This window comes from Bos javanicus, chromosome 3 (genome assembly GCF_032452875.1).
Source record: "Bos javanicus breed banteng chromosome 3, ARS-OSU_banteng_1.0, whole genome shotgun sequence".
Taxonomy (NCBI): Eukaryota; Metazoa; Chordata; class Mammalia; order Artiodactyla; family Bovidae; genus Bos; species Bos javanicus.
Genome location: NC_083870.1, coordinates 20,061,025 through 20,088,978, shown reverse-complemented (window position 1 = coordinate 20,088,978; position 27,954 = coordinate 20,061,025). Strand labels below are relative to the sequence as shown.

Below are 27,954 nucleotides of genomic sequence, written 5' to 3'. Positions count from 1 at the left end.
CGCCTGGTTTCCCTGTCCCTTACTATCTCCCAGAGTTTGCTCAAATTCATGGCCATTGAGCGGGTGATGCTATCTAACCATCTCATCTACTGTCGCCCTCTTCTCCTTTTGCCTGCAATCTTTCCCAGCATGAGGTCTTTTCCACTGACGTGGCTTTTTGCATCATGTGGCCAAAGTATTGGAGCTTCAGCAACAGTATTCAGGGTTGATTTCCTTTAGGATTGACTGGTTTGATCTCCATGCAGTCCAAGGGACTCTCAAGAGTCTTGCTGTTGTCTAAGTCATATCTGGCTCTCTGCCACCCCATAGACTGGAATACAGCCCCACCCATCAACAGATAGGCTGCCTAGTCATATTAGCTCACATGCTTAGTCACTCAGTCGTGTCCAACTCTTTGTGACCCCATGGACTAAAAAAAAATTTTTTTTTTTAAATAAGATAAAACGGGGACCCACCCGCTACCCCCCCCTCCACACATTGGGTTAAGAGAAAAGCAACTCCCCCACCAGCTCCAGGGGTGGGTGTAGGACCCAAGGCTAGACTATCAGAACTTTGCATCCTCTGGCTATAGTGACTAGGAAAAAAATATTTGGCTGCAGGAACTAGCAGGAGGAATTGAACCAAGGGCTACTGAATTGCTATAGAAACTTGACAAAGAATCCCCAGGCCTATCAGTCTATTGCCTTTCTAGGCTCCCAACTTGTACCACAGCTAAAGCTGAGTAGTCAGTCTCAAGAAAGGGCATTAACTCCATACCTACAGGGGGCTCAGTGGTAAAGAATCTGCCTGCATTGCAGGAGACACAGGTTCAATCCCTGGGTCAGGAAGATCCCCTGGAGAAGGAAATACCCACTTCAGTATTCTTACCTGGAGAATCCCATGGAAAGAGGAGCCTGGTGGGCTATAGTTCACGAGGTTACAAAAGAGTCAGACATGACTTAGCAACTAAACAGTCACCACCACCACCTCTGGTATAGCCATGAAGAATAAGAACAAGCAAGATTATCTAGCAGGAAGAACCAGGGGCCAATAAAGAAGATCCCTAGAGAGAACAAATTTGGTGGTTGCCAATTGGCTGGCCAAGAAACTCACTTCACCACCAGGGAAGGGGGAGTCTTCCTTATTCTAGCCCCGCTGGGTATAATGTATGCTATGGATCAACGATAACTGTTCTATTTTTCATCCATTCTCTCCTTTCCAGAATTAGACTTCCATTGTAGTTATTCTATTTTTCTCCACCATTTTTTAGATATGTTAGATATAGACAAGTTTTGGTTGCCAGACCTCAAGGGGCCATATCCAAACTTGATGAGGAAGACAACATACATCAGTCAAAACTCTTGATCTTGAACCTGAACAAAGGATCCAGATAACATCATAGGTTGTCTCACTGGGGAGGGAAATTTGGTAAGCATTTTTTCAATATAAGCATGAATATTTTTTAACCACAACTACTCACCCCTTACTTCCTTTCTAACAGAATTCTAATCTTGTTTATAGAACTGTTTTCCACAAGGCCATGGCCTAAAATGAAGTCAGAGAGGTAACCTGGGACCATATCATGCTTGTAGGTCACTTAAGAATTTGCATTGTATTCTAAATTCACTAAAATATAAGCTCCATGAGGTCACAGATTTTTGTCACTGTCCTAGAACAGTGTCTGGCATGTTAAATACACGATAGTTTAATGGGAGGGCTTTGTGCAGGGCAGTGATATGACCTGCTGCCCAGAGAAGAGACGACAGGGTACAGAGCGTGTAGCATGGAAGTAGGGAGGTTAGTAAGTCTACCACAGAATCCAGGCGAGAAGTGACAGGGATTCAAACTGTGGGCAGGGGTTGTGGTTGAGGTAGAGAAGTGGCCAAAGCACATTTTGAAGACAGAGACACAGAATTTTCTAATATGGATTGTAAGAGAAACAGAGAAGACAGGAATAACAACAAAACAGTTATTAATAAACATGGAGCAATGTTTGATTCAAAATCACATGGCTAGATAATAAAGCTTTAAATAGTTGCTAGAACTTCTCTCCTTGGTTCATTTTTAAATTCTAGTAAACAATACATAACATAAAATTTACCGCTTTAGCTATTTTTAAGTATACAATTAAGTGGCCTTAAGTAAATTAACAATGTTGTGTAATTATCACCACAATCTATTTCCAGAAATTTTTTTAAAACATAGACTTTTTAGAGCAGTTTTAGGGTCACAGCAAAATTGAGCTAAAAGTACAAAGAGTTCCAGTATTTTCCTTTTCCCAACATACTCATAACCTCCCCTACTTAGAAACTGTTCATCATTCCAAACAGAAAACTTGTACTCTTTAAACAATAACTTAGGATTTTGCTCTCTACTCCCTGATGGCGCAGTGGTAAAGAATCCACCTGCCAATGCAGGAGACGTAAGAGACACTGATTCGATCCCTGGGTCAGGGGGAATCTCTGGAGGAGGAAACGGCAACCCACTCCAGTATTCTTGCTTGAAAAATTCCATGGATAGAGGAGCATGGCAGGCAAAGTCACAGAGTCAGACATGACTGAGAGACTGAACACAGCCAGCCCCTGCCTATACTTCTAGTCTATTTTCTGTTTCTATGAATTAGTCTATTTTTAAATGCCTCATATAAGGCATTTAATGAATCATTTGTGCTTTTGTGTTTGGCATATTTCACTTATCATGTTTGCACTGTTCTTTCATGTTGTAGTATGTATCAATGGTTCATTTCTTTTTAAGGCTGAATAATATTCCATTGTGTACATATATATACCACATTTTGTTTGTCTATTCATCTGTTGATGCATACTTTATTTCTACCTTTTGCTATTGTGAATAATGTTGCTAAGAACATTAGTACACAAGTATCTGAGTCCATGTTTTCAATTTTTTTGATGTATATCTCACAGTAAAATTCCTAGAGTAGAACAATATGGTAATTCTATGTTTTACTTTTTACAACAGTTGCACTTTATGTTTCTACCAACAATGTACCAATTTTTCTACATTGTTCCCACACTTGCTATTTTTTGCTTTTTTGTAATAGCCACCATAATAAGCGTGAAGTGGTATTTCATTATTTGATGTGTACTTCTCTAAAGGCTGAAAGTAAAAGTCGCTCAGTTGTGTCTGACTCTTTATAACCCTATGGACTATACAAGTCCATGGAATTTTCCAGGCCAGAATACTGGAATGGGTAGCCTTTCCCTTCTCCAGAGGATCTTCCTAACCCAGGGATCAAACCCAGGTCTCCCACATTGCAGATGGATTCTTTACCAGCTGAGTTGCAAGGGAAGCCCAAGAGTACTGGAGTGGGTAGCCTGTCCCTTCTCCAGGGGATGTTCCCAACCCAGGAATCGAACCAGGGTCTCCTGCATTGCAGGCAGACTCTATCAACTGAGCTATGAGGGAAGCCCTCTCTGAAGTCTGGTGATGAGCATATTTTCATGTGTTTATTGACCATTTGTACATCTTTGGAGAAAAGCTCATTCAAATCCTTCGCCCATTTTTGCAATGGGTTGTTTTCTATTGTTGAGTTGCAGCTCTTTATATATTCTGGATATTATATTTTTAGTCAGATATGTGATTTGCAGACATTTTCTCCTACTTTGTGGGTTGTCTTTTGGCTCTCTTGAGTGATACTTTGATGTACAAAAGTTCTAAATTTTGATGAAGTCAAATTTATTTCATTGTTGTTACTTATATTTGTAGTGTCATGTCTAAGACAAGGTCAGGAAGATTGATTGATTGATTTTTCGATATATAGAAAAGCACTAAAATTATTAACTTGAGATACCTATTCTTTGTAGTTAGCAGTAATTTTTTGACAAGATGTATGCTTGACCATGTGTATTTCCCAGCTAAGAAAATTCATATACATATTTGCTCCTCCCCCTAACTCTTTGGAGCAGTCCCCTTATAGCAACTGAGAGGCTGTTTCCCAGGCTATAGTACTCAGTAAGCTCCCTGAATAAAACGTAACTCACAACTTTCACCTTGTTTGTTTTTCCTTAAGTTGTCACAGGAAAGCAGACTTTAGGCTATAAATGCCCAGAAGTGAAGAATCAAATTCCTGAAGTCCATGGACAAACTAAGCTGTATTTTAAAGGTTTTTCAAGAGTATTAGAGCCTGAAAATTCAGCAAGACGGATGTGTACTATAAAAGAATAAAACTGCCCAGTAGTATTATAATATCTGTGCCACTGAAAGTTAATGGGCTGTCTCTTGTAAATTTTCATATCCTCCTCACAACATCTATGAAAGATAATGAGAAATAGAGTATATTATAGCTAAGAGCACTAGGACCTTGGATTCCAAAAGAGCAAGCAGTCAGCCAAATGCAGAGTATGAGACATTCTATCGGACAAATGATCTGGCTTCTCCATGGAATCAATTACAAGAAAAAAAAGTAGGTGTGTGTGGGGAGAGGGCAGGGTGAGGAGGTGACTGTCAACAAATACAGGAGACTTAGGAAATACATGCAATGCATAAAACTGTTTGGATACTAATTTGAGAAAACTAACAGTAAAAAAACACCAGTAAATGATTGGAGAGGTTTTAAAATGGGCTAAATATTAAATGATACTAAGAAATAACTATTAATTTTGTTGGATGTACTAATGGCATGGTGGTTATATTAAAAAATTTCTCACTCAGAGATGTATAATGAAATATTTATGAAGTGATACCTGGGATTTGCTTTAAAACACTGAAAAAAATGAGAAGGGATAGACGAAACAAGATTGGAAAATGTTGGTAATTGTTGACAATGGTGATGTATACAGGGATTCACTCTACCACTCTTTCTCCTTTCATATATATGTTTAAAGTGTTCTATAACAAAGTTAAAAATAAAAATAAATAATAAAATATGTAAAAGGAGAAAGAAAAACAAAACAGACCTGGTCTGCATCCTGGTTCAACCACTTACTTGCTAGGTTACCTTGCAGAAGCTATTTGAAATCTGTAAAATGGCAATAATAAGGGTAGGTAAAGCATTTAACACATTATGGTCTGCATAGTAAAGCTCAATAAATGTTAGCTAATATTATTATGAAAAATAAAAAATATAATTACAGACTTGATTTACAGTAATTTAAAAACTTCTTTGTGTCAAAATATTAATAATTAATTACTGTATGATTTGTAACAGAACTCTGGAAACAATATAGATGTTCATTTACTGAAGTTTACTCACATGAATTATATACATTTTTATAAGGGAATTTCTCACACATCTATAAAAATAATCACGTGCTAAGTTGAGACCTATCAATTCTATTGCTCAGCATCATTTTGGAGATACTATCTAATATAAACAGACAAAAAAGAAATTAGAGGTAAAAATCAAAAAGAAAACAGTAATACTGACTTCTGTGGATGATATGCTCACATACTCAAAAACCTCTCCCCAAAATCAAAAGAATCAACCGCAAAAAGTACAAACCAAAAAAGAATTCAAGGTAGGGTGGTGGTGGTTGTATTAGTCGCTCAGTCGTGTCTTACTCTTTGCAACCCCATGGGATTGTAGCCCACCAGGCTCCTCTGTTCATGGGATTCTCCAGGCAAGAATACCGGAGTAGGTTGCCATTCCCTTTTCCAAAGTATAATGTTACCTGTAAGTATTTTGTGGATGTTCTTTATCAAATTGAATGTGTTTCCCCCTATTCCTAATTTGCTGAAGGTTACGTGACACCAAAAGCACAGTCTATACACGGGAAAACTGCTAAACTTCATTTTATCAGCAATAAAAATCTTTGCATTTCAAAAGACTCTCTTAAGAAATTGAAAAGAAGGGACTTCCGTGGTGGTCCAGTGGTTAAGACTCCCAAAGCAGGGGGCACGGGTTTGACCCCTGGTTGGGGAACTAAGATCCCAAATCCCATATGCCACACAGCATGGCCTAAAAAATTTAAAAATGGAAAGAAAATTTGCAGACTGGGAAAAAATATCTGAAAATTATACATCTGATAAAGGAGTTGTATGCAAAATATATAAAGAATTCTTTGGACTAAATAAAAGACAACCCAATTAAAAATGGGCAAAAGTTTGTAAGTTCACCAAGAAAGACATTTGAGTGGCTCTTTAGCCCATGCAAAGATACTCAACAGCATCAGTCACCAAGGCAACTCAGACCAAACCCACACTGAGACCCACCTCACGCCCACCAGGACAGCTGGCATCAGACAATACAGAGAGGATGAGGAAGTGAAGAAGTGAACACTCAGCACTCAGGTAGGAATGTGAAATGGTGGCTCCACAAGTCTACTTAAAGTAAGGTAGCTGAGTACAAAAACTAATATAAGAGAAATCAACAGCTTTCAAATATACATCCAATCAGAAATTATATTGGAAAAGACCACATTTAAAGTGCAAAATAATAATAAAAGGTAAACTCACTAGAAAAGAGGTTAGCAAGAAATGGGTAATATCTGTAAGAAGGGCACAAAAGAACATTTGACAAAATATAAAGGCACCTCTTACTCTTAGATAGGAAGATTCAATACTATAAAGAAGTCAGTTTTCCCTAAAGATATAAATTTAATGTCATCCAAATAAAAATACCAGAATTTTAGACAACATGGCAAGCTAATTCTAAAGATCACATGGAAAAAATAGAAAACAAGACTTTTCAGGAAAAAAAATCTAGAAAAGGAGAGTAATAAGGGGAAGACTAATGTGACTAGATATTAAAACATTATTAAATGTATGAAACCAGTTAAGTACAGATATACATATTAAGGTATCAGAATAGAAAATCTAGAAATAAACCCAAATACATATAGGAATAAAATAAATCTTTGCTCACATAGCCATACAAAAGGAAATTTTAAGGGATGTTCTTCAGGCAGAAAGAAAAAAAAAATCAAAATACTAGAAGTGTGTAGATTTGCATAGTGAGGAGTCAGACCTCTCTCAAGCTTGTCTTTACAAACATCACAGAGACTACCTGCAGATTACTGCATGTGCTCACTCATGCCTACACATTTCAATATACTATTCTTGGGGTCTGAATGCCGTTTTACATTCCCAATCTGCTAAATTAATACCTGTGCTTCAGAAAAGTTCAGGAGTAGGAGTTATGCTTCCATTAAATATTCTTTTTTGAGAAGAAATAGAGTATGTATGCAGAGAAGGCAATGGCACCCCACTCCACTACTCTTGTCTGGAAAATCCCATGGACGGAGGAGCCTGGTAGGCTGCAGTTCATGGGGTCGAGAGGAGTCGGACACAACTGAGCAACTTCACTTTCACTTTCATGCATTGGAGAAGGAAATGGCAACCCACTCCAGTGTTCTTGCCTGGAGAATCCCAGGGACGGGGGAGCCTTGGTGGGCTGCCGTCTCTGGGGTCGCACAGAGTTAGACACGACTGAAGCAACTTAGCAGCAGAGTATGTGTGTGTGTGCTCAGTCATCTCCGACTCTTTGCTACCCCAAGGACTGTAGCCATCAGGTCCCTCTGACCATGGAATTTTCCAGGCGAGAATACTGGAGTGGGTTGCTATTTCCCACTCCAGGGAATCTTCCTGACCCAGGGATCAAACCAGCACCTCTTATGTCTCCTGCACTGGCAGGTGGATTCTTTACCACTGTGCCACCTGGGAAGCCCTAGAGTATGTGCAGAGTCTCCTAAATGTTGACTTTCCATTTTCTTGCATCTCCATTTTGTTCCTCATCTGTTATTTGTTCTTTACAGCACTGCCAGAGGAACACTGCTAACATTAAAAAAAAAATCTGATTGTGTCCTTCTCCTGCTGCTGCTGCTGCTGCCGCTAAGTCACTTCATAGACGGCAGCCCATCAGGCTCCACCGTCCCTGGGATTCTCCAGGCAAGAACACTGGAGTGGGTTGCCATTTCCTTCTCCAGTCCTTCTCCTACTCAAAAATATTTGATGCCAATTAAATGCCTGAATGTTTCTAGAATAAAGTATGAACTTCTTGGGACACCAAATGCTTTCAAGGCCTTCTTGGACTCACCTCCAAACTACTTTCTCTCCTCGGCTCTACCGTGTATATGTGTTTGCACCCCATACTTGCAGCCACTGCAGCCCTTATCATTCACATACATACTTTTCTCCTGGTGCTTTGTTCACCCAGAACCGTCAGCCTCACCTCATCCAACTCTTCACATCACGCCCAATCTCTCCATTCCCTCATCCCCCTCAATCCCCAGTCTTCTCTGCACATTCAGATATTTCAAAGCTTTGTTTTCAATGAAACTGCATCTAAAATATTTTAAGAATGAATGACTCAATCCTGAGCTTCCATAGTTCATATTTATTTAATTATGGTTGATATTATTAGTTGTTTTTATGTCTGTCACTAGTCTTTAACTTTCACAGAAGTCAGGGCCACATCTTACTAATTTGTTTTATCCTGGTAGCTTTGAATACATTGCAAATGACATGGTAATTAATATTGACACAAAAAATAAATGGTGTTTGCACAGCATGAAATAAAGTAGTGCCTGACACATGGTCAGTGTTCAATAAATGTGAACTCTTTCTAGTAGTAATAACAGATGCTCAAAAAACATTTTGTGAAAAATGGCAAAAGCTCATTGTGCTGATTTACTATTAGTCAGCTAAGCTCTTTTAAAATTGATACTGCTTAGGAATTATTATAAAGAGTTTCAATTTCCTCTTTTGGTAAAAGCAAAAGTTTAGGTTCTCAAACCACAGAAAGATATTTTTCAAGACCTAGGTTCATGTGTCACTTAATCTGGTCTCCATACAGATAGAATTAAATATTGAAATCTTTTTATATCCATTTAATCCCTGAAACTTGATACAATTCTTAATACCAAGTAAGCACTAAAAAATGTTAGTGGAAGGAATAAACAAATAAATGAATAATAATAAACAAAGGAATAAACAAACAAATGAATTAGGATGAATTGTTTATGCAACAGAATCTCCAAACTGTGAACACATCATATATAAGGAATATGTTTTGTTCATTTTTTTGTCTCCAGCACCTCGTCCAATATCTGACACAAAATGAATGTTTACTAAACAGCTATTTATTAAATTATAGATAAGCGATAAACACAGTTTACTTTAAAAATGCAAAGAAGGAAAAAGAAAACACATTTGTTGTATCATGTAAACTTGTACCAAAGATTGTGGATAGATATATTAATGGGGTGGAATTTCTACCTGGAAGATAGAGAGGTAAACATGGAGACTGAGAAGTCAGGTCACCTTAGTCCTCTCAAGTGGTTAAAGCTAACTAGTCCCTGTGAATGAGAATCCAGCCTCTCTGAGGGTCTCTAGCCTCTATACAGCATTGGCCTCAGAACAACACAGTCAGGGCAGGTGTTGGTCACATCTCTTAGCCTAAGAGTACATGCCTATTAGGGAAATTCTACTGTGGCAACACTGAAAAAATAAAGACCTTGGGTGAAGAGAAGAAAGCAGTAGGAGTGTCACTTGAAGCACAAACAGGGAGACTGAACGGACCATCTCTGTGTCACCACATCTGTGTCAAGAAAGGCACGCCAGTTTCCTTCAAGGTACATAAGCATGTTGCACCATTGTGGAAGGAATGGAAGAGCAGGACGGGGTTGGCTGGTGGAAGTCACATCTTGGGGAAGCTGGCCAGGTTGGCAATGCCACAAGCGTTGTTCTTATTCCGGGCCATGAGGATATAGCCTTTGTTTCCCCAGTTTTCTCCCCAGCTGTAGGATCAAGCAAGGAAAATACTTAGTACCCTCAGTTTATTCAATAAAACATTTACTGAGTATTGTGCTAGGTTTTGATGGTTTACCAAAATAAATAAATCAGTTTTAGCTTTAAAGACTTTAAAGTCAAGAAATGGAGAGAAGGCATAGTGTTACAAGAGAGATTGCTTCTGCTCAAGGGGATCAAAAAGGGCTTAACTAAAGAGGTGGCATTTGAGCTGAGCCCAAAGGCTGATAGAATTTGGATCTGTGGAAACGGGAAGCCAGCGGGTGAGAGTGAAATGAGTAATAGAGGCAGGAAAGCATGGGATATGTGTTAAGATCATGTAGCTAACTGCCATATACCCAGAGCTATCACAGAATCGTGGATCAAGTATACTCCAAAAAAAAAATCATATATCTGAAGAACAGGGTGCCTGACAGGGTATAGTGGGAGATTAGGTTAAGGGGATCTTTCTGGCCAAGCTAAAGATTTTGACTCTCTGGCCCATGATAGTGGAGGAGACACTGAAGTTTTCTGATTAGGAGAGTGAAGTCATTCAACTTGAGTTTTATGATGAATTATCTTGAAAACATGAGTCTAGAGCATAAGAAAGAGGCAAGAGAGGCTGAAGCTGGTGATTTTGGTTTGGGAGTGAACCCATAGAAGAGGTGGTGACAGAGGATGAGATGGTTAGATGGTATCATCGACTCAATGGACATGAGTTTGTGCAAACTCCAGGAGATAGTGAAGGACAGGGAAGTCTGGTGTGCTGCAGTCCATGGGCTCACAAAGAGTCAGACAAACTGAGCACCTGAACAACAATCATAGGAGAGATGAATGAAGCCATAAGAACAGATGAGACTGCTAAGGAGACAAGTGGAAAGGTTGGAAGATTAGATACAGATAAAGACAGAGGCAGACACAAAGACAGGGGAATGGGGAGAGATTGGTCCATATATCTTCCTAAATTATTTTCATAAGTTTACTGTCCTTTTTTTCCCAACCAGAAAATTCACCTATCACCTGGTACATTTACTTAAGCAATTTACCCCACCCCTGTTCCCTTATCCAGGGGTTCCCAATGACCCTGATCCTGCCTGGGCATGTCCTTTATTCTTCCTAGCTCTCTTGGATATAGAACTTACCACTTGATCGAAAAGAAAGGACAGGGTAAGTGCCTGGGCTGAGAAAGGAGAAAGGAAGAACACAAGACAGAAGCTGTGGGAGAAGGAATACCCTCTTAGGAAGGTGCACAGGCTCACCCTTAGTTCAGACTGTGATTTAAAAAGTTATTCCCAGCCTCACATTCCATCCTGCCAGCCCTCCAGGCAGCATACCGAACTTGAGAACTCCCCAGAGTCTAGGATGCCTGTTCCTTTGGAGAGCATCAAGGACAGAAAGTTTAATCAGTGCTACTGCCAGGCTGGTATTGATCAATGAGGAAAGGAAAAGAATAATTCCTATAAATCTGCACCCCATCCATAAAGTCATAAGGAGCTAAAGAGAAATAGGGAGCCAACGGGCCCTATAGTTTTATTTGTTCCCAATAATAGAGAAGGAAATACTAATTTTGTTTTTGGTGCTCATATCTACTTTCTGAAACGCATTTATCTTCACAGACTTCAAAATCTCTGCCCAACTCTGATATATGTCTATCCTAAGAGCAAAAAGCTACACAAGGGGATATTAAACTTTTACATTGTTTATATTGTTCCCTAATGCTTACCATCAGACTCATGATGGAAACCTCCCTAAAAAACCAATCACATTAGAGAAAAAAGAAAAAATACATGTAATTCCACAGCTCCTGCTGGCTCCTGGTGCTCCTTTATGTTCTCACATTAGCTAGGTCTGTCTTTTTTAGGGGCTGTGAGATCACTGAAGACAGACATCTGCTCACATGTTTGTGTACGTGACTAAGTACCTTGAACACAGATTAGCTGTCCAACACATACCTTTAGTACTCTTGTCTGGCCATTATGTTAGAATAAATAGCCTCAGATTGGGAAGGTAGAATTGAAACATGTGAGAAAATTTTCTTTGAGGGAAAAAAAGGAATATTGGGAAGTTGAGGTTGAGTGTTAAGAGAGTGAGGGGGTGACAAATACAGGGTTCCCATAATTACCTGTTTTTAATTATCCAGTGCTTGTTCCCCTTCTGGATCCCATATCCCACTGCCAAAACCGCGTGGTTGAGATTATCGCTATTGCAGTTTTCATCGTAATACACACCTAGGAAACAAATTATCAAGGTGAAGCTTTCTGCAATCCAAGGGTTGCCCTGTGGGGTCTCCCACACTAGGAGACCCTCTGTAGAATCCTGTCCCTCTTTTGTAAGAGGACTTACAAAAGAGATGGTCTGTGCTGTGGGAGCTGTTTCTATCTGGTGGACTCAGTCTGATTATGGAAACAAGTACTGAAAATGCCTGGTACCCTTGGGGAAGCTGCCCAGTCCACATCAGGAGAGAAGGTTGATTGTGCTCTATAGAAAGAGCACCTTACCTTTTCTGTAAAACTGGAAGGAGGTCAGGCTTGCATCAATGGCCACAGAGATGGGTCCCACTCGGGCTACTGCCCTCTTCAGGGCTTTTTCATTTCCTTCGGGGATCTCTCTGTATCCTCTGCACTTAGCTGCCTTGCCTGTTGGATTGTACATGCAATTTTCATCCTGGAAAAACAAGGTTAAAATAGGACTAGGACCAAGCAAAGGCAGTTAACTGGTGAGAAAGTCTGTTAAAGTTTTGGGTGACATCAGTGCACGGCAGCAGACTTGAGTCTCCACCAAGGGTCTGTTCTCTCCTCACCATTTTAGAAACTGTAAGAAAAGAATATGGGGTGGGAGGTGGGAGGGAGGTTCAAGAGGGAGGGGACATACGTATACCTGCTGGTAATTCATGCTGATATATGGCAGAAAACAATGCAATGTTGTGAAGCAATTATTCTCCAATTAAAATTAAATTAAAAATTTTAAAAAGAACATGAAAATTGTATACCTTGTACCATGCACAAAAATCAGCTCCAGGTGGTTTTAAAACATAAATGTGAAAGAAAACACTGTAAAACTTTAAAAAAAGAATATTTTTATTACCTCAGAGAAAGATTTCTGAGATCAGATTTTAAAAAAAAACAAAAACCCACAAATCAACTCCAGCAATGCAGTATGTGTGATCCTCAGTAGGCAAGGAGGCAGCAGCTCCTGCGTTGAGAGGAGGTCCAGCCCCAGCTAGACAGAAGACCTTGGCCCCATGCACCTGTATCAGGCAGCGTTCTGGCTGACCTTGTGCCCTCATGAGAGAGAGAGGTAAAATCACATAACAGAACACTAAAACAAGTTAATAAAGAACTCAGTAATTTAGCCTGTGAATTTCCAACATTATGTTTTGCAGGTCTAGTTAACAATGAAGTGTTTCACTGTCAAGCCAGAATCATGGAATCTAATGGCAACCCACCTCAAAGTGGTGTATTCTTTTTGGCAGCTCATTTTCCCAGAGGCTACCCCTCAAAAACCCTAACGCTGCATCTACAAGAATACATTACATAGGGCTTCCCTGCTGGTCCAGTGGTTAAGAATTCACCTGCCAATACAGGGGACATGGCTCGATCCCTGCTCTGGGAAGATCCCTTATGCCATGGAACAATTAAGCCTGTGTGTCAAAACTACTGAAGCCTGCATGCCTAGAGACCGTGCTCTGCAACAAGAGAAGTCACTGGAATGAGAAGCCTGCACGCTGAAACAAAGATTAGCTCCTGCTTGACACAACTAGAAAAAGCCTCTGCATAGCAACCAAGACCTGATCCAGCCAAAAATAAATAAATAAATACTTTAAAAAATTATCTAAACACTAACAATAATGGTAGCATTTGACATGATAGTCTAAGATTATAGTAACGTCCTGTATTAATAATTTCTCTAGATTCCTTTGCCATATAATCCAAACCCTTGGTGCCTCCTAGTACCAAAAATTGCATAGATATACAAGTACAATAAAATATCTAGGGGATGGATTTGGAAGGATACCATGTAATGATATTTTAAAGTAAAAATAACTTGTATTGTGGCTAGAATGAACCTAAATTACTGTATTATCTGCCTGCTGCCTTCTTTTCTAAGCTTTGTTTTTTCACAACCTCTTTCCATTCATTTACATGTTCATATAAGAAGTTCTTTCAGTTTTATACAAAAAAAATAATGAGAACAGTTGTCCAAGATTCAGAATATTAAAAATGGAACACATGTCTTATAATGGCTAACTCCTCGTTTTGACTGATTATAAAACCAAAATTATTACATATTCCTGTAAAATGCTGAAGAGATCATTTGAGGGGGTAAAGGAACAAAAATTGTAAGTCAATTGCTCCTTCTATTTCAAAACAGGGATTCAAATGTTATATAATTTTTATTCAGAGTTTCTGAGTTATTAAACTATCCCTCAACAAACTGGTTAATACAGTACTAAATAAATGATGTAAGCTGTCAATGGATAAGTGATCAACACTAGTTCTAATAATATTTATTTTTTTAATATAGTTAGACAAACCTTTAAATTGGCTGCCTGGATAAAGCAACATGGAAAAAAAAGTTATAACCATGAATCTGTTTTTTTGTATATACTATTAGGATTTAATTTTTTTGATATCAAGTGACAACAAAAAGTTGTCAAAAAATATTTAACAATTTAAAACAATATTTTGTCACATTTGGGTTATGTCACTAATGGCCTGATGTATTCAGAATTAAAAAGCTAATCTGTTAGGGCAGCTTTAGTATGCTGCACCTTACACTAGCAGCCCTATGAAAACTGTATACAGATTAAAGAAAAATCTTTCCACATACAACCTCCAACTTTCCTGATGTGTATACCTGACAACTAAAAAAAAAAAAAAAAACATGAAATAATAATGGCATGAAATTTCATGAGGATGTGTTGAAGTGACTTTACTATGTAGATTGTTGAGTATCCAGTGAAATGAATCTGTTCAGTCATTTATATTAATGAGCATTTTATTGCATCAGAAATCATTTCAGATGACTAAATATAAATAAATAAAACTCAGTTATTGGCTTTTTAAAGGCTCAAATTGCAAAGGAAAAAATAATTTTTCTAAAATTAAGAAATTTTCTGGATTGAAAGACATCATAAACAGAAAGAAAAGAAAACACATAGTTAACACATAGTTATAGTTGTTGTTTAGTCGCAAAGTCATGTCCGACTCTTTTGCAATCCCATGGACTGTAGTCTGCCAGGCTCCTCTGTCCATGGGATTTCCCAGGCAAGAATACTGAAGTGGGTTGCCATTTTCTTGTCCAGGTGATCTTCCTGACCCAGGGACTGAATCCACATCTCCTGCATTGGCAGGCAGATTCTTTACCACTGGGCCACCAGGGAAGCCCAATACACATAGTATTAGTATCCAAATATCTTTTTACATTTTTGAAATATTAGTAAGAAAAAGAATAAAATCTAATTAAAAATGGGCAAACGATATAAATGCTTCCATGGTAGCACAGTGGTAAAGAATCCACCTGCCAGTGCAGGAAACCCAAGAGACACGGGTTCAATCTCTGGGCTGGGAAGATCCCCTGGAGTAGGAAATGGCAACCTGCTCCAGTATTCTTGCCTGTAAAATTCCATGGATAGAGGAGCCTGGTGAGCTACAGTCTACAGGGTTGCTAAGAGACAGACACGACTGAGCACACACACAATCACACACAAAAGATATAAGCAGTCAGTTCATAAAGAAATGCAGATATTGACGAAGCTGTGAACCAACAGGATTTCTTATACTATGCAGATGGGAATATAAATTTTTCAAATACCTTGGTAAAAAATTTGACATCATCTAGTATGGTTGAAGATGCACAGATCCAAAGACTCAGATAATTCTGTTCCTAGATATTATATTCTAGTAAAGAAATTCTTGAATGTGTGAATAGAAGACAAGACTGGGGATATTTGCAGCAGATAAACAGATCTGATGGGTAGATCTTGGCTTTGTTACATAACTAGAGGCGTGAATTTGAATATGCCATTTTATCTCCTTAAGTGTCTATGTCCTTCTATGTCCTCACCTATTTATGCTTTTGAACTGTGGTGTTGGAGAAGACTCTTGAGAGTCCCTTGGACTGCAAGGAGATCCAACCAGTCCGTTCTGAAGGAGATCAGCCCTGGGATTTCTTTGGAAGGAATGATGCTGAAGCTGAAACTCCAGTACTTTGGCCACCTCATTCGAAGAGTTGACTCATTGGAAAAGACTCTGATGCTGGGAGGGATTGGGGGCAGGAGGGGAAGGGGACGACAGAGGATGAGATGGCTGGATGGCATCACTGACTCGATGGGCGTGAGTCTGAGTGAACTCCGGGAGTTGGTGATGGACAGGGAGGCCTGGCGTGCTGCGATTTATGGGGTCGCAAAGAGTCGGACATGACTGAGCGACTGAACTGACTGACTGACTGACTGACAGGGCTTTTATAAGGATTAAATGAGAACATGCACTAAGTACACGGCTTAGCACACGGTAGCCATCATTTGTATTACTCAGACTTGCAATCCCTACTTTAAAGGCTCCTGCTGCAAAGGCCCCATATTACCTATCAACTCCATGTATATAAAAATGTCCTCAGATCTTCTTCCTTTTAGATAAGAAAGATCTTCCTATTACTAAAGGACCTTATGGGAGGAAGTGAGTTCATCTCTAAAATTGCAATATGAAGCAACTTGCTTTTTTCTCTCATTTTAAACATGCTAACATGTTAACTTCCATAATTTGCTTAAATGTTCCCCAAATCCACATTGAGATCATACAAAATAAAGCCACATGATTCATGAAATTAGTATGGTGGGCTTAGAGATTTCTGATGGGAGTGGAAGAGTTGAATAGAGAGTTATAGAGACCTACTCAGAGATCTATGGGATAGCCTGTCTTTCTCCAGGGCAGAGAGACAGCTAGGAGCCATGGTAGCCTAAGCTCCCCAAATTTTCCCAGACTGGACTTCCCTGGTGGTCCACTGGGTGAGAATCTACTTACCAATGCAGGAGACACATGTTCGATTCCTGATTTGGGAAAATCCCACATGCTGTGGGGCAACTAAAACCTGTGCTCCACAACTACTGAGCCCACATGTCTTAGAGCCTAAGTTTTGCAATGAGAAGCAACCACAATGAGAAGCCACCAACTAGAGAGTAGGCCTCGCTCACCACAACTAGAGAAAGACCACGTCAAGCAACAAATTAATTAATTTTAAAACACACACACAAATTCTCCCAAACTATGGGAATCTTCTTCACCTTTTGTGGGAAATCATTTCATCAAGAAAGCTGGATAGGGTAACAGAAAACAAGATTTCTGGAACTGTTTCCAGAACAAAGTGTCATGCTGGAGAAGGAGAAGCCATTACAGAACTATATGGCTATGTGGGACAGTCTCACCTGTCCAACATATGGGTAGGCATCTTCAGAGTCAATGCCTCGGTTCTTCTGCACATACTGGAAGGCATTGGTCATATAGCCCCCTCCACAGCCATCATTCTCAGACACACAGTCCACCAGGTTCTGAGGACTCAGATTTAAGAGTTTGCCGGTTTTCTTCTTGAGTTGGCCCTCCAGGGCACCCACAGAGCTAAAAGCCCAACAGGAACCACACTGACCCTGAGAGGCATAACAGAGAAATCATTAGTAATTGCTGTTCACACTTTCTGTTTCTCTCTTCTACCTGCCCGATAAAATTTCATACATTTTATAAATTCCAGCACCCATCCCCTTTGCTATGAAGTATTCCTATTTCCCTTCACTTAACCTTTGTTGCAGTGTTCTATTGCTATTGTTGCTATTAATAACTGTTGTAGTAAAGCAGAGTACAGCACTTCAATAAATCAATGAATCCATCATGAATTGAAAAACAGTAAGGTGAAAATGCAATACCCCTAACTTACTGAATGTCACCACTTAGCCCAGCCTGACTTACATGTACTCAGAACACTTACGTTAGCCTACAGTCAGGCAAAATAATCTCACACAAAGCCTGTTAGTGTTGAATATCTCCTGTAATTTACTGAATTATAATTATATTGAATATCTTATGGAATTTATTGAATTATAATTGTACTGAAAGTGAAAAACAGAATGGCTGTAGTTGTGTTCACCCTCAGGACCATGTGCCTGGCTGGGAGCTATGGCCTGCTACCACAGCCTAACATCAAGAGAAGGTATCATACTACATATTGCTAGCCTGGGAAAAGATCAAAATTTAAAATTTGAAGTACAGTTTCTACAGAATGCCTATTACTTTTACACCATCATGAAGTCAAAAATATCATAAGGTGAACCATTAGAAAGTCAGAGAACTACTCTAGGATAGGAAAAGTTTTCCATGTTCTTTAATACTTTTACAAATGAAGAAATACTGCAGATAAAAGAAATACTCTTTAAAGGTAGGTCTTGGGGGCATAGAGAATAGAAATGTGGAAGACTTATAAAAATATAACCATTGTGTTGGAAACAATGATACTAATTGTGTATATCTGCATAAGATACTTGCTGTAAAAACAATGTAGAAGAATAATTAAGGATTTATTATCTTGCTAAAAAAAAAGTCAGGGACCATCTGTACTGGCTTTGTAACACAATAGATCAGTGACCTTGGGTAAATTACTACACTTCTCTGTACCACACTGTCTTTATGTATAAATTGTGAATAATAATAATATAATGAGATTATGAGAATTTAAAAAGTTAATTCATATAAAGGATGAATTATCATGTGCAATAATAATAATCTCCCCAACAGTGCTAGCTATTATTATTGGTGTGTGTTCAGCTAGATGATACATTTTTTTCTTTCCTGCTAGTTCTATTTTTTAAGATTGGGGATTTCCTGAGAACACAAGTTATGTCTTAGTCCTCTCTACTGTCTAGCACTATACCTGGTAGGTTCTGCAAAAACTGTAGTTGTTGAATGAATGTTAGATCAAGTGTTCATCTGGCAGATATAATCAGCATTGTTAAGATTGTGGGAAAACTTACATTCTCAGGCTGGTAAGAATGTAAGATTGTAAAAACTTTTGTGGAAAGGATTCTGTGACCTACTGATTTCAATTTTAAGATTTTGCATAAATATTTGTATATATGCACACAGGTGCTTATAGCAATACTATTGTAGAAAAGAAAAAAGAAAAAAAAACAACCTAAATCTACAAAAACAGATGATGAGTTAAACAACAGAACAGGCTTTATTCTCTTGGCAGTGGGAGGTGTAACTTAATTCTTTCCCCTCTCTTTCTGGTGCCCTCATACCTTAGGAACAAAGAAGCAGAAAAAGGGAGAGATCATGCTAGCTTACATACCCACACCCAACAGAAAGGAGGATACCTGGTTTTTGACAGGAGTAACGTATCCCTTCTTCCGATAATCAATAGAGTCTGGGGCTCTGCCTTCCCAGTCTGGGATATAGAGGGTGTCATTACTGCGGGAACGAGAAGCGGGTACTTTGAGTCCAGTCATCTTCTGAACCACTTCTTCACTGGTCTGGGACAAAGAAGAAAGAGACCAGGCATAAGCAGGGAACCAAGACAAAACAGGCAGATAGACCAGGAACTGAGGTTCAACTCACCATGTCCCCCAAGTGGTTCATGGCCAGTTCATATGTATGGACACCAAGTGAGGCCTCAAGATTATGGATGGAAATATGCTTCAGGTTTTTTTCCCAAATTAAACGCCGAGAGATCTCATCCCCCTAAACAGAGCATAATTAGTATTGGCATAGACTGTGTCCTGTGTATAAAGTTACTTACATAGTACTGTGGAAGTTTTCAGAAGAGATTAAGTTTATAATCATAGAGGATTTACCATCTACTTGGGGAACTGACCATGGCATTGTTAAGAGCATGCAAAGATCAATATATAAACAACTACAAATAAAAAAAACTCAAAGCTCTTATTTATAGGGGAAAATTGCTTATGGATTAATAGCATTATTTGAGAAGGCTTCCCAAAAGAGACCTATAAGACAGTTATAAAGAAAAGATAGGACTTGATTGAGGATGACTTGAGGAGTAGGAATAGAGAGTATATGTTAACAGCGAACAGGGACAGGTTTGCTTGGTTGTTATTATAATACTGAATTTGAAGAAGGGAATTTGGAAGCTAGGGTTGGATGTCTTGGGTTCCAGCCCTCCCAGATTCTCCTCCAGGTTCCCAGGCACCTTGCTGTTATACTGCTTTCTGTAGGTCTTCTTCCATAGCTCCCACTGGGTGTCCAGTATCTCCTCAGGGTATAGAGCAAAGCTCACCACAGGCAGCAGTAGAACCGTGAGACCCCACATCCTGGAGAATAGGATAATTAGGGGCATGCGTGGTAGTTCCAGTCGTGTCCAACTCTTGCCGACCCTATGGACTATAGCCCACCAGACTCTGTCTATGGATTCTCTAGGCAAGAACACTGGAGTGGGTTGACATTTCCTCCTCCATGGGATCTTCCTAACTCAGGGATGGAACTCAAGTCTCTTATGCCTCTTGCATTGGCAAGCAGGTTCTTTACCACTACCACCACCTGGGAAGCCATAATTGGGGGAGACTCTTCTGTTTGTCCAGAGGTTCCTAACCTGACTTGGGATGAGGAAACAGCTGGAACCATATGCTCAGACAGATGGTTCTTAATCTTTGGGAAGCATAGACTCACATGACAAGCTAATAAAAAATTGCAACCCACTATTAATTCCTCTTGCCAGAAAAATGAATACACACACAATAATTCTGGGGAGTTCCTGAACCCAAAGTTAGGAGCCCCTTCCTCTGGACCATGAGGCAGAGGAAAACTAGGCTTTATGAGGAAGGCAGACAAAGACTGAGGGTGATTTCCATATGATAAAATGATAGGTAGGGGAAGGGGGGTCTGGGTTTGGATATGATACTGATACATCTGGTCCCAAGTATTCTGGGAGATCACACACACATACACACACACACACACACAACTTGGACAGATAACCAGAAATGGGAAAGAAAATGGACAATCAGGATGGGAGCAACACCTGTCTGCTCCACTGTCCCCAGCAGACTTGGAGGAGATGGACAGGTATAGGGTTAAGATAAATGGAATTGGAGAATACACAAAGGAGAGCTAAGTCTTTCCTTCCTGATCATTTCTTCAAGGTATTCTTCTGTTCCTTGCCTAAATTTTGATTCTGCTCCTAATCTTGCCAGCAGGGAACAAGGGAAAAGTTGACAGCATCTCCTATTCTCTCTGAGATATCCCCTCAGTGTTCTTATGCACTTCCTCCTTTCTCTTCCTGCTCCTTTCTTAGGCAGGAAACTGTCCTAATCTCAACCAGCTGCTGTGGGAGGAAAGCTTTTCTTTTTCTGACCAAAAAACCCACAAACACCTCTGGGACTGCCTCACAGGACAAAAAAGCCTCAGAACCAAAGTTTGTTAGAAGAACGTAAGACAGAAAAGCAATGTTGTGTGATCAGTAGGCGCACAGCTTTTCAGAAGTTTAGCTTCGTTCACGTCTTGTAGTGTCTTACTAATCACATGTCCTCCATTTTAAGAAAAAGTTTAATCGGCGGCAAGTCGTACAGCTTGCATGATTTTTAAACTTGTCAATTTTTTGTGTAATCTTTGCACAATGGAAAAATGTCCAGCAGGACATTTAGTATCTGGAGTGTTAGAGCTTTTGAGATTCTCAAGAGTAGGAAGACCTTGAGCTACCACCCCTCTGCATTCTCCTCCTCCCTGCTAGTAACTTAACCCTTTTAGTACCTTTGCCTCCCCACCAAAAAAAAAAAAACAACCCTGAGGCCACTCTTTGAGGGATGCGTAAAGGCCTTATATTCTTTGCTTTCACTAACCACCACGTATACATACATATAAACCATAAAAGGAGTCCTAAAGATTTCCAGGAAGATTTTACTTAGCCAGGAAATAACCAAAGAGGACATCACTGTTTTCCTCCAGAAAGCCTATAAAGTTCATTTTGATATACAAGTCACTACGTTCCTAATATTCCTAAAAATGGAGAACTGACAGGAATGAGAGGTTAAAGGATCCAGGAAGCTGAAAATGTTACCTGTTGATGGGCATCTGTTCTCTGGGCTCGTCTCAGCAGAGAAGTGTGGATAATGTGGCCGGATGACTAGGGGTGCTGGATTTATTCCACCCGGATTGCGGAAGTCAGCTCTGGCTGCTGGCTGGAAAATTTGGATGGGGAGGGCAGTGGAGACAGAAATGCTGAGAGAGGGGGATTAGGGAGGAGGGAAGGAGGCAGCAGATTTGTATCGTTCCTCTGTGCGCATGTGGAGCATGTGTGGCAGGGCGGAGAGTTAGGTATTTAGTTTCACATAGCTGCCTGCCTTTGAGACAGACAAAAAAGACCTCAATACATTATTACCCAAGTTGGGGCTTACCTTCTCTTTGGTGGACAGACAAGCATATATTATGTGTTACACTAAGGGATTATCTCTTTTCTGGCCCTTTTCCTGTTATTATTCATTTCTCCAACTCTGAAACTTGCTTTAAAATTTGTGTCTGACCCTCACATCAAGGGTGAGGAAATGAAGACAAAAAACTAGAAAAAAGTATCTTAGGGAAGTCACAGGCTCCAAAATCATTTGTATTTTATAGACCCGTTGCCTAAAAGCTGTCATTGCTTTCAGGCAGGGTAATAGCTTTTCCAGACTAACATGATTTTGCTGAGGAAGGATAGGCCCCCAAAATCCATATGAAACCAGTTCTAAAGTAACCAGAAACAGTACTCCTGGTTATGACAGCGCTTGAATCAATGCCATAAGCACTGACAAATTCACTTGTGACTTCTTCACTGCCAAAGCCTGATGAACATTATCTGTCTCAATTATTAAAATCCCCAATCCAGGGCCAGTCATATGAGCTTCTCCAAATGCTTCCCTCAATATCCAGGCATGTGACAGATCATGAGAATCTAGTTCAGTCCCTAAACCACATCCCCAAACATTTTCTTCCATAAACATATGTGGAGGGAAGAGGAAAAGAGGGTCCTTGGAACAAAAATAATAATACATGGTATCCAGCTTGTTTCTAGCTGGGTTACATACATAGAGCCTCAATAAAACAGGTTTATGCTCATGGGTTTAATTTCTTAATGAAACACATTATCCTAGAGGGAAACGATGTCTAGACCTAAATAGTTTAAATTTCCCTATCCCTGATTCCTTTAAATCCAGAAGTGCCCTATTGGTCTCAAGTCCCAATTTATCCCCCTCTCCCAAGGACTTGGGCAATCCCCTACCCTCCGTCCCATGGTCAGACGTCCCTCATGATTTTACTCCAAGTGAGTCAGGATCAGGAGGACAACTCAGGAATGCTGACTGATCAGAGCCCTATGATTTCTGACTCCTGAAATTACAGACACACTGTGCTTCATGTTTGTGTATTTGAAGCACAAGTTATGGATTCAACTGGTTGTGGGTGTTTGTTGTTTTTGAGCTGGGATGGAATAATAAGGCCGCAATTAAGATCACACAACACAAGGAAGTTTACAAAAGGAAAAAATATTTTGTTTTAAAATCTTTGCTACATGTCCTTATTTTTGCCACTGTAAGGCTCAGCACAGATGCCAGCAGTACAGAAATGGCCAACAAGAAAAAAAAAAAAAAAATCAAAAATAAAACCCTGAAGGAAAAGCAGAAACAAAACCCCCAGAGCATCTTCTCCACCCCTCCCCTTCTCCCAAAGCCCAATAATAACTGTACAATATTATAGTCCTGATCACATTTAAAAACAGTTGATTATTAAAAAAACAAGGATTTCATTGGAAACTCAACTTTTTGGTTTCTTAAAGTGTGATATAAATATATATGTATATTGTATGTGTGCACATAGAATAAAAAAATAAACTGTCTCCTTTTCCACTTCACTACCTGGCACCAGACTGGAGACAAAAGGGAGGGAAACCTAATGACATTCTCTCAGCCCTCTCCAAGGCCACTATGCTCCTCAGTCCCCTATGGCTATATTTAGTATGTCTTCTCCTTGTCAATTCAGTCTTGCACTTAAGATACTGGCCTGAGCCAAACAAGTGAACAACAACAACAAAAAGGCTGATACACATGACTGTTACCTGAGGAAGGTAAAGAGTGAGAGTAGTAACCTGTATCCGCATTTATATGGCTATAATTAATTATTAAGTGACCCTGTCAGGATGGGAGTCCAGGTCCCATCTATCACATGGATTTATTACACTTGTACTATAAAGCAAACTCCAGTCTCAAGATTGGAGAGGGAGCAAAGAAGAAAGAACTATAGGTCCAGAAGAGACCTAAATTTCAGTTCTTGCAGACTGGATACTTTGAGTATGGGATGAAAGAGGTTACTCTGCAAGAAGGCTTGGTATTTGGTTTAAATTCCAGCAGTGAGAATTTTCACTGGGACTGCTAATCCAAGAAGTTGAGTTTCCATGCAGACATAACCTCTAGAGAACACACATCATATGTGATTCTGACAGAAAAATGCAGCATCATCCTTATGGACAAGTAGGGGGTTCTGAACGTGTTTACCTTGCCAGCCTATTTCTGTAATGCAGATGTTCCATACAAGGTGACAGCACCAAAAGCAGGAATGACCCAGCTTTATCACTATATATGTTCAATGAGAGACCAAACATATCAATAGAAGACTTCATATACTTGCTTACAGTTGCATAGTGGCTGGGCACAGATATAATAAGCGCAGCAAAGACATTTACTTAAATACTCTTTGGCTGCATTACTAAGTGGAAACTAATTGGAAGATTCAACTCTTTAGGACTCTTTGAAAACACAGAAAAAGACAAAGATAAAATCTGGGACAAATTTTGCATAACTCCCTAATAGGGAGAAAGAAACAAACACAGAACAAATGTGCACACTCACACGCACACACACACATGCACGCACACACGCGCGCGCGCACACACACACACACACACACACTCTTTCTCATTTCCTTACTCATATTTCATTCCAGAGGAACTGCTCACAGGCAGCAGAAAGCGCCTGTACTCACTTCCGAAAACCCCACGTACACCTGCCATGTTTCATGGTCCTCAAACATTGAGGACATTTCTCCTCTCTCTCACCTTATTCAGAATTTCTTCCCAAAAATAAGCCATAGTATCCAAAGGAAATAGTGAATGTTTTCTAACCTGCTCCTTGACCCAGCACAAATCGTTTCTGCATAAATTTCTGGTCAGGAGACATAAGGAAAGACATTCTTAACCTAACCCAGCCTCCATTTTTCAAAGGGTCCCCAAAGCGTTGAGGAGTCACTCCATTTCTTCTATAAATGTTATCTCAGAGATGCAGGAAGACAAGGGAAAGGTCAGAAGGGAAAGGGGGTATACATCAGGGGTGAGGGAAGGGAAGGGAGAGGAACTTTTATTCTGTTTACAGAAAGATTTGCTTTTTTAAAAACAAATGGTGATTTTTTTTTCTCCCCCACCCTTTATCCTCACCCCAATAGTTCTATTCTGAAAAGGAGGGAAACATAGTTAGGTCAGGAAATTCTTCATTGTTGTAACTGTTGCTCTGGTCTCCCAGCATGGACAGCATCTCCTAATAAGAGAAAAAGAATAAGCTTGGGTCACACATCTTGATCCTTCCATTTACTGAGCTCCTTCCCAACATCCCCCTGAACTATCATCCCTGGCCCCAGAGTTTCTGCTGTGCTGAGTTCTCTTAGCCTTCTTTACTACCAGTGACTCTAACTTCTTCAGATGACAACCTATTTTCCTACTTCTCTCTCTGCCTTCCCCCTATAGTTCTACATTCTCCCCCTTTTCTAGTCCTCACTATTCTCAATTTGAGAAAAATCTCGTCATAGTTCATAAAATCCCCTCTGGATATTTATGGCGTATCTCTTATCCTATTTGTTTTCCACCAAAACCTTGTTTTGCCTTCTTCCCATCTGTGTTTTAAACTAAGCTCTTCCTTTATCCCACCTGAGATTACTAACTACTGCAGTCCCCTCAGGATTTATGTAAACAGACCCTTATAGCTGTATTCAGTATTTTTATACCTAAACTGCTATCATCAAATGGGCATATGGTTCTCCATGAATGGACCAAAATTACTTTCTTTTACGTCTTCGCGTGATGCTTCACGTCACTAATGACAGTCTAGTGCAGCACATTAAGTTCACAATCTTTTCAATTAATGACATCTGTTTTCACGTGTCCCGACTCTTCTCCCGCTTACTAACCTCAATCCATGCATGCTTTCTTCTCTGTCTCTCCTCCCTGACTCTTTCTCTCCCAGTTTCTGGTCTTCTGAAGTCTTTAGACCCTCTCACCTGGAAGACCTCAGGCTGGCCAGGTTGCTGTGCTGATGGCTGTTGAACATGTTGCTCATTAGAACTTGAACGATGATGCGACTGCTGGCCCTGCCACTGTGGCCAGACACCCACACCCTCTGCTGTCCGTGTCTGGAATTGTCCTGCAGTTTGTCCAGTCTCAGGAGCTAGAAATATAGCAAGGAAAAATAAACAACTTCAATCTGCTAACTCCACTAGAGAGGAGAAACTAGCATATAACCGCATGCAGATCATTAATTTTACCTAGATACCCTCTGTCCTTTCTATTTCAAACCCTAGTCCCGAATTTATTTTTCTTCTCTAGGTAGAGTCTTTTCTACAGGATCCTTTGCTCATTCAGACTAAATGTGCATATTATTAAATTTATAATACTTTACATGCTTTTTGTTACACATGCTAATAAAGTCCTTTTCGCGCGGGTAGGTTTTCAATTCCAAATGGACTGTCACCATGCATTTCCCTATAATTAGGTCAGTACAGCCAGGACAAAAGCAAACTATTTTAACCACTAAATCCTTTCTCCTTTGTGATGTGATTTTCCTGTTCCCCTGACTCTGGCGTGAACTCACCAAAGTTGGATCCACGATTGGTGAGACTAGGATAGGCAGCTGCACCAGGTGACGCAGTGGAAGCACCAGGAAGGGACATGGGGCTGAAAGAAGATGGAGTCTGAAAGCTGCCTACACCAAACTGGGAAGAACGAGTCTTAGCTGTAGCCTGGGTAACCACTTGCTAAAAGAAAGAAAGGGGTAGAGAGTAAATAGAACATTAACATTATTGCACAGACCATTCCTATGAGAGTTAACCCTCTGTCAATCATTGGATTCTTCGGAGCCAACCTCATTACTTATTTCCCATTGCACATTTCTTCCAATTAACTCCCAGTTTCCTTTGACACTATTTTTAGGCACTTGTGATGAAGTGTAAAAAGCAAAGAACTATGCGATTAGTAAAAGTATACACATTTAGAGTGGAGAATTAAAATGAAAATGACATAAATGAAAGCATTTTATAAACTGTAAATCTATACAAAAACTAGAGGCATTAATAATAGTATAGCATTATATAAAAACACACTTTGTATCATTTTATTATTCAATCTGTACCACATTTGTTTGTTCCTAATGATATCTTTTTTTTTTTTTTTTTGGTAACTAAACATTTTCCTCACTGTAATAGTAATGCATACGCACCATGGGATATCTTCAAAATGAAGGAAAATAAAAAGGAAATAATCATCCATAATCCTACCACCAAAGACACATGGTTAACATTTTTGGATAATTTCTTCCAGTTTTCATTTATGTATTTTTTTATAAAATGAGGTTATACCATGTATAATAATTCTAGAGTTTATTTCTGATTTTGGCTTTTTATTTAAAATATTACTTATGCAAAATAAGTACACAGCAACATATAAGAGGATATTAGCTTTAGCCTTAACATATATATACACATATATATTCTATGAGGATTTTTCAACACAATTCCTGCTCCCAATAAGATAAAAATTGGAAGACAGAGGATGGCAGGGCAGTCAAGAAAAGACGTTTAAGATAGACAATAATAATTTTACGTATGGAAAAAGCCTAACCAACCAAACAAACAATAAATACAAGGGACAGACAGATGAGAAGGTTTACCTGGGCAGAGAAGCCTGGGCGGGTGCTAGGGGTCCAAGCTGGGGCTGCTCCCTGGGTAGGATTGGAGTGGCGGGAAATCTGGGCCAACATCTGCCCTGCGGAAGTTGATGGCTGGACAATGGTTACAGGAGGGGCCAGACCACTATTTCTAGGAGTGAACAAATAGTGAGGTAAGGATGAAAAAGGTGCATTTATCACAGAATCTAGGAATCACAGGACAATCTAGTGCTATCTCTAGATTCCCTCGACTCCCTGGGGGTTAAGGAAAACTTGATAACAGAATCTGGAAAAGACGAAGAAGACTGACAGTCACACACTGATCAGGACACACAGAG

The 27,954-nt window shown here is 39.7% G+C and overlaps 2 protein-coding genes across 6 annotated transcripts in view; both read right to left on the bottom strand.

Moving 5' to 3' along the window:
• Window positions 1-8,877: 8,877 nt before the first annotated feature.
• CTSK (cathepsin K) lies at window positions 8,878-25,072 on the bottom strand. The gene is made up of 8 exons (XM_061407692.1): window positions 21,721-25,072; window positions 19,858-19,978; window positions 19,266-19,388; window positions 19,025-19,180; window positions 17,087-17,305; window positions 12,162-12,327; window positions 11,786-11,891; window positions 8,878-9,674 (listed from the first exon to the last, which is right to left on the bottom strand). The coding sequence occupies exons 1-8, from the start codon at window positions 21,732-21,734 to the stop codon at window positions 9,575-9,577; spliced, it is 1,005 nt and encodes a 334-aa protein (XP_061263676.1). The 5' UTR covers window positions 21,735-25,072; the 3' UTR covers window positions 8,878-9,574.
• The window catches only part of ARNT (aryl hydrocarbon receptor nuclear translocator), a 66,946-nt gene continuing 62,155 nt past the window's right edge, over window positions 23,164-27,954 (bottom strand). For all 5 annotated transcript variants that reach the window (XM_061407677.1, XM_061407684.1, XM_061407659.1 and 2 more), the window contains 4 exons: window positions 27,620-27,767; window positions 26,546-26,708; window positions 25,956-26,122; window positions 23,164-25,219 (listed from right to left, as the gene is read on the bottom strand). In XM_061407677.1, the coding sequence (XP_061263661.1) occupies window positions 25,130-25,219; window positions 25,956-26,122; window positions 26,546-26,708; window positions 27,620-27,767 (568 nt within the window). In that variant the 3' untranslated portion in view covers window positions 23,164-25,129. The remainder of the gene's footprint in view (window positions 25,220-25,955; window positions 26,123-26,545; window positions 26,709-27,619; window positions 27,768-27,954) is intronic.

Excerpts from the sequence above, each read along its gene's own strand:
- CTSK (XM_061407692.1), bottom strand. Across the intron at positions 12,328-17,086 it reads CCTACCCATATGTTGGACAG|GATGAAAATTGCATGTACAA; the intron begins GTGAGACTGTCC and ends TTGTTTTTCCAG. Across the intron at positions 11,892-12,161 it reads CTTCCAGTTTTACAGAAAAG|GTGTGTATTACGATGAAAAC; the intron begins GTAAGGTGCTCT and ends TTTGTTTCCTAG.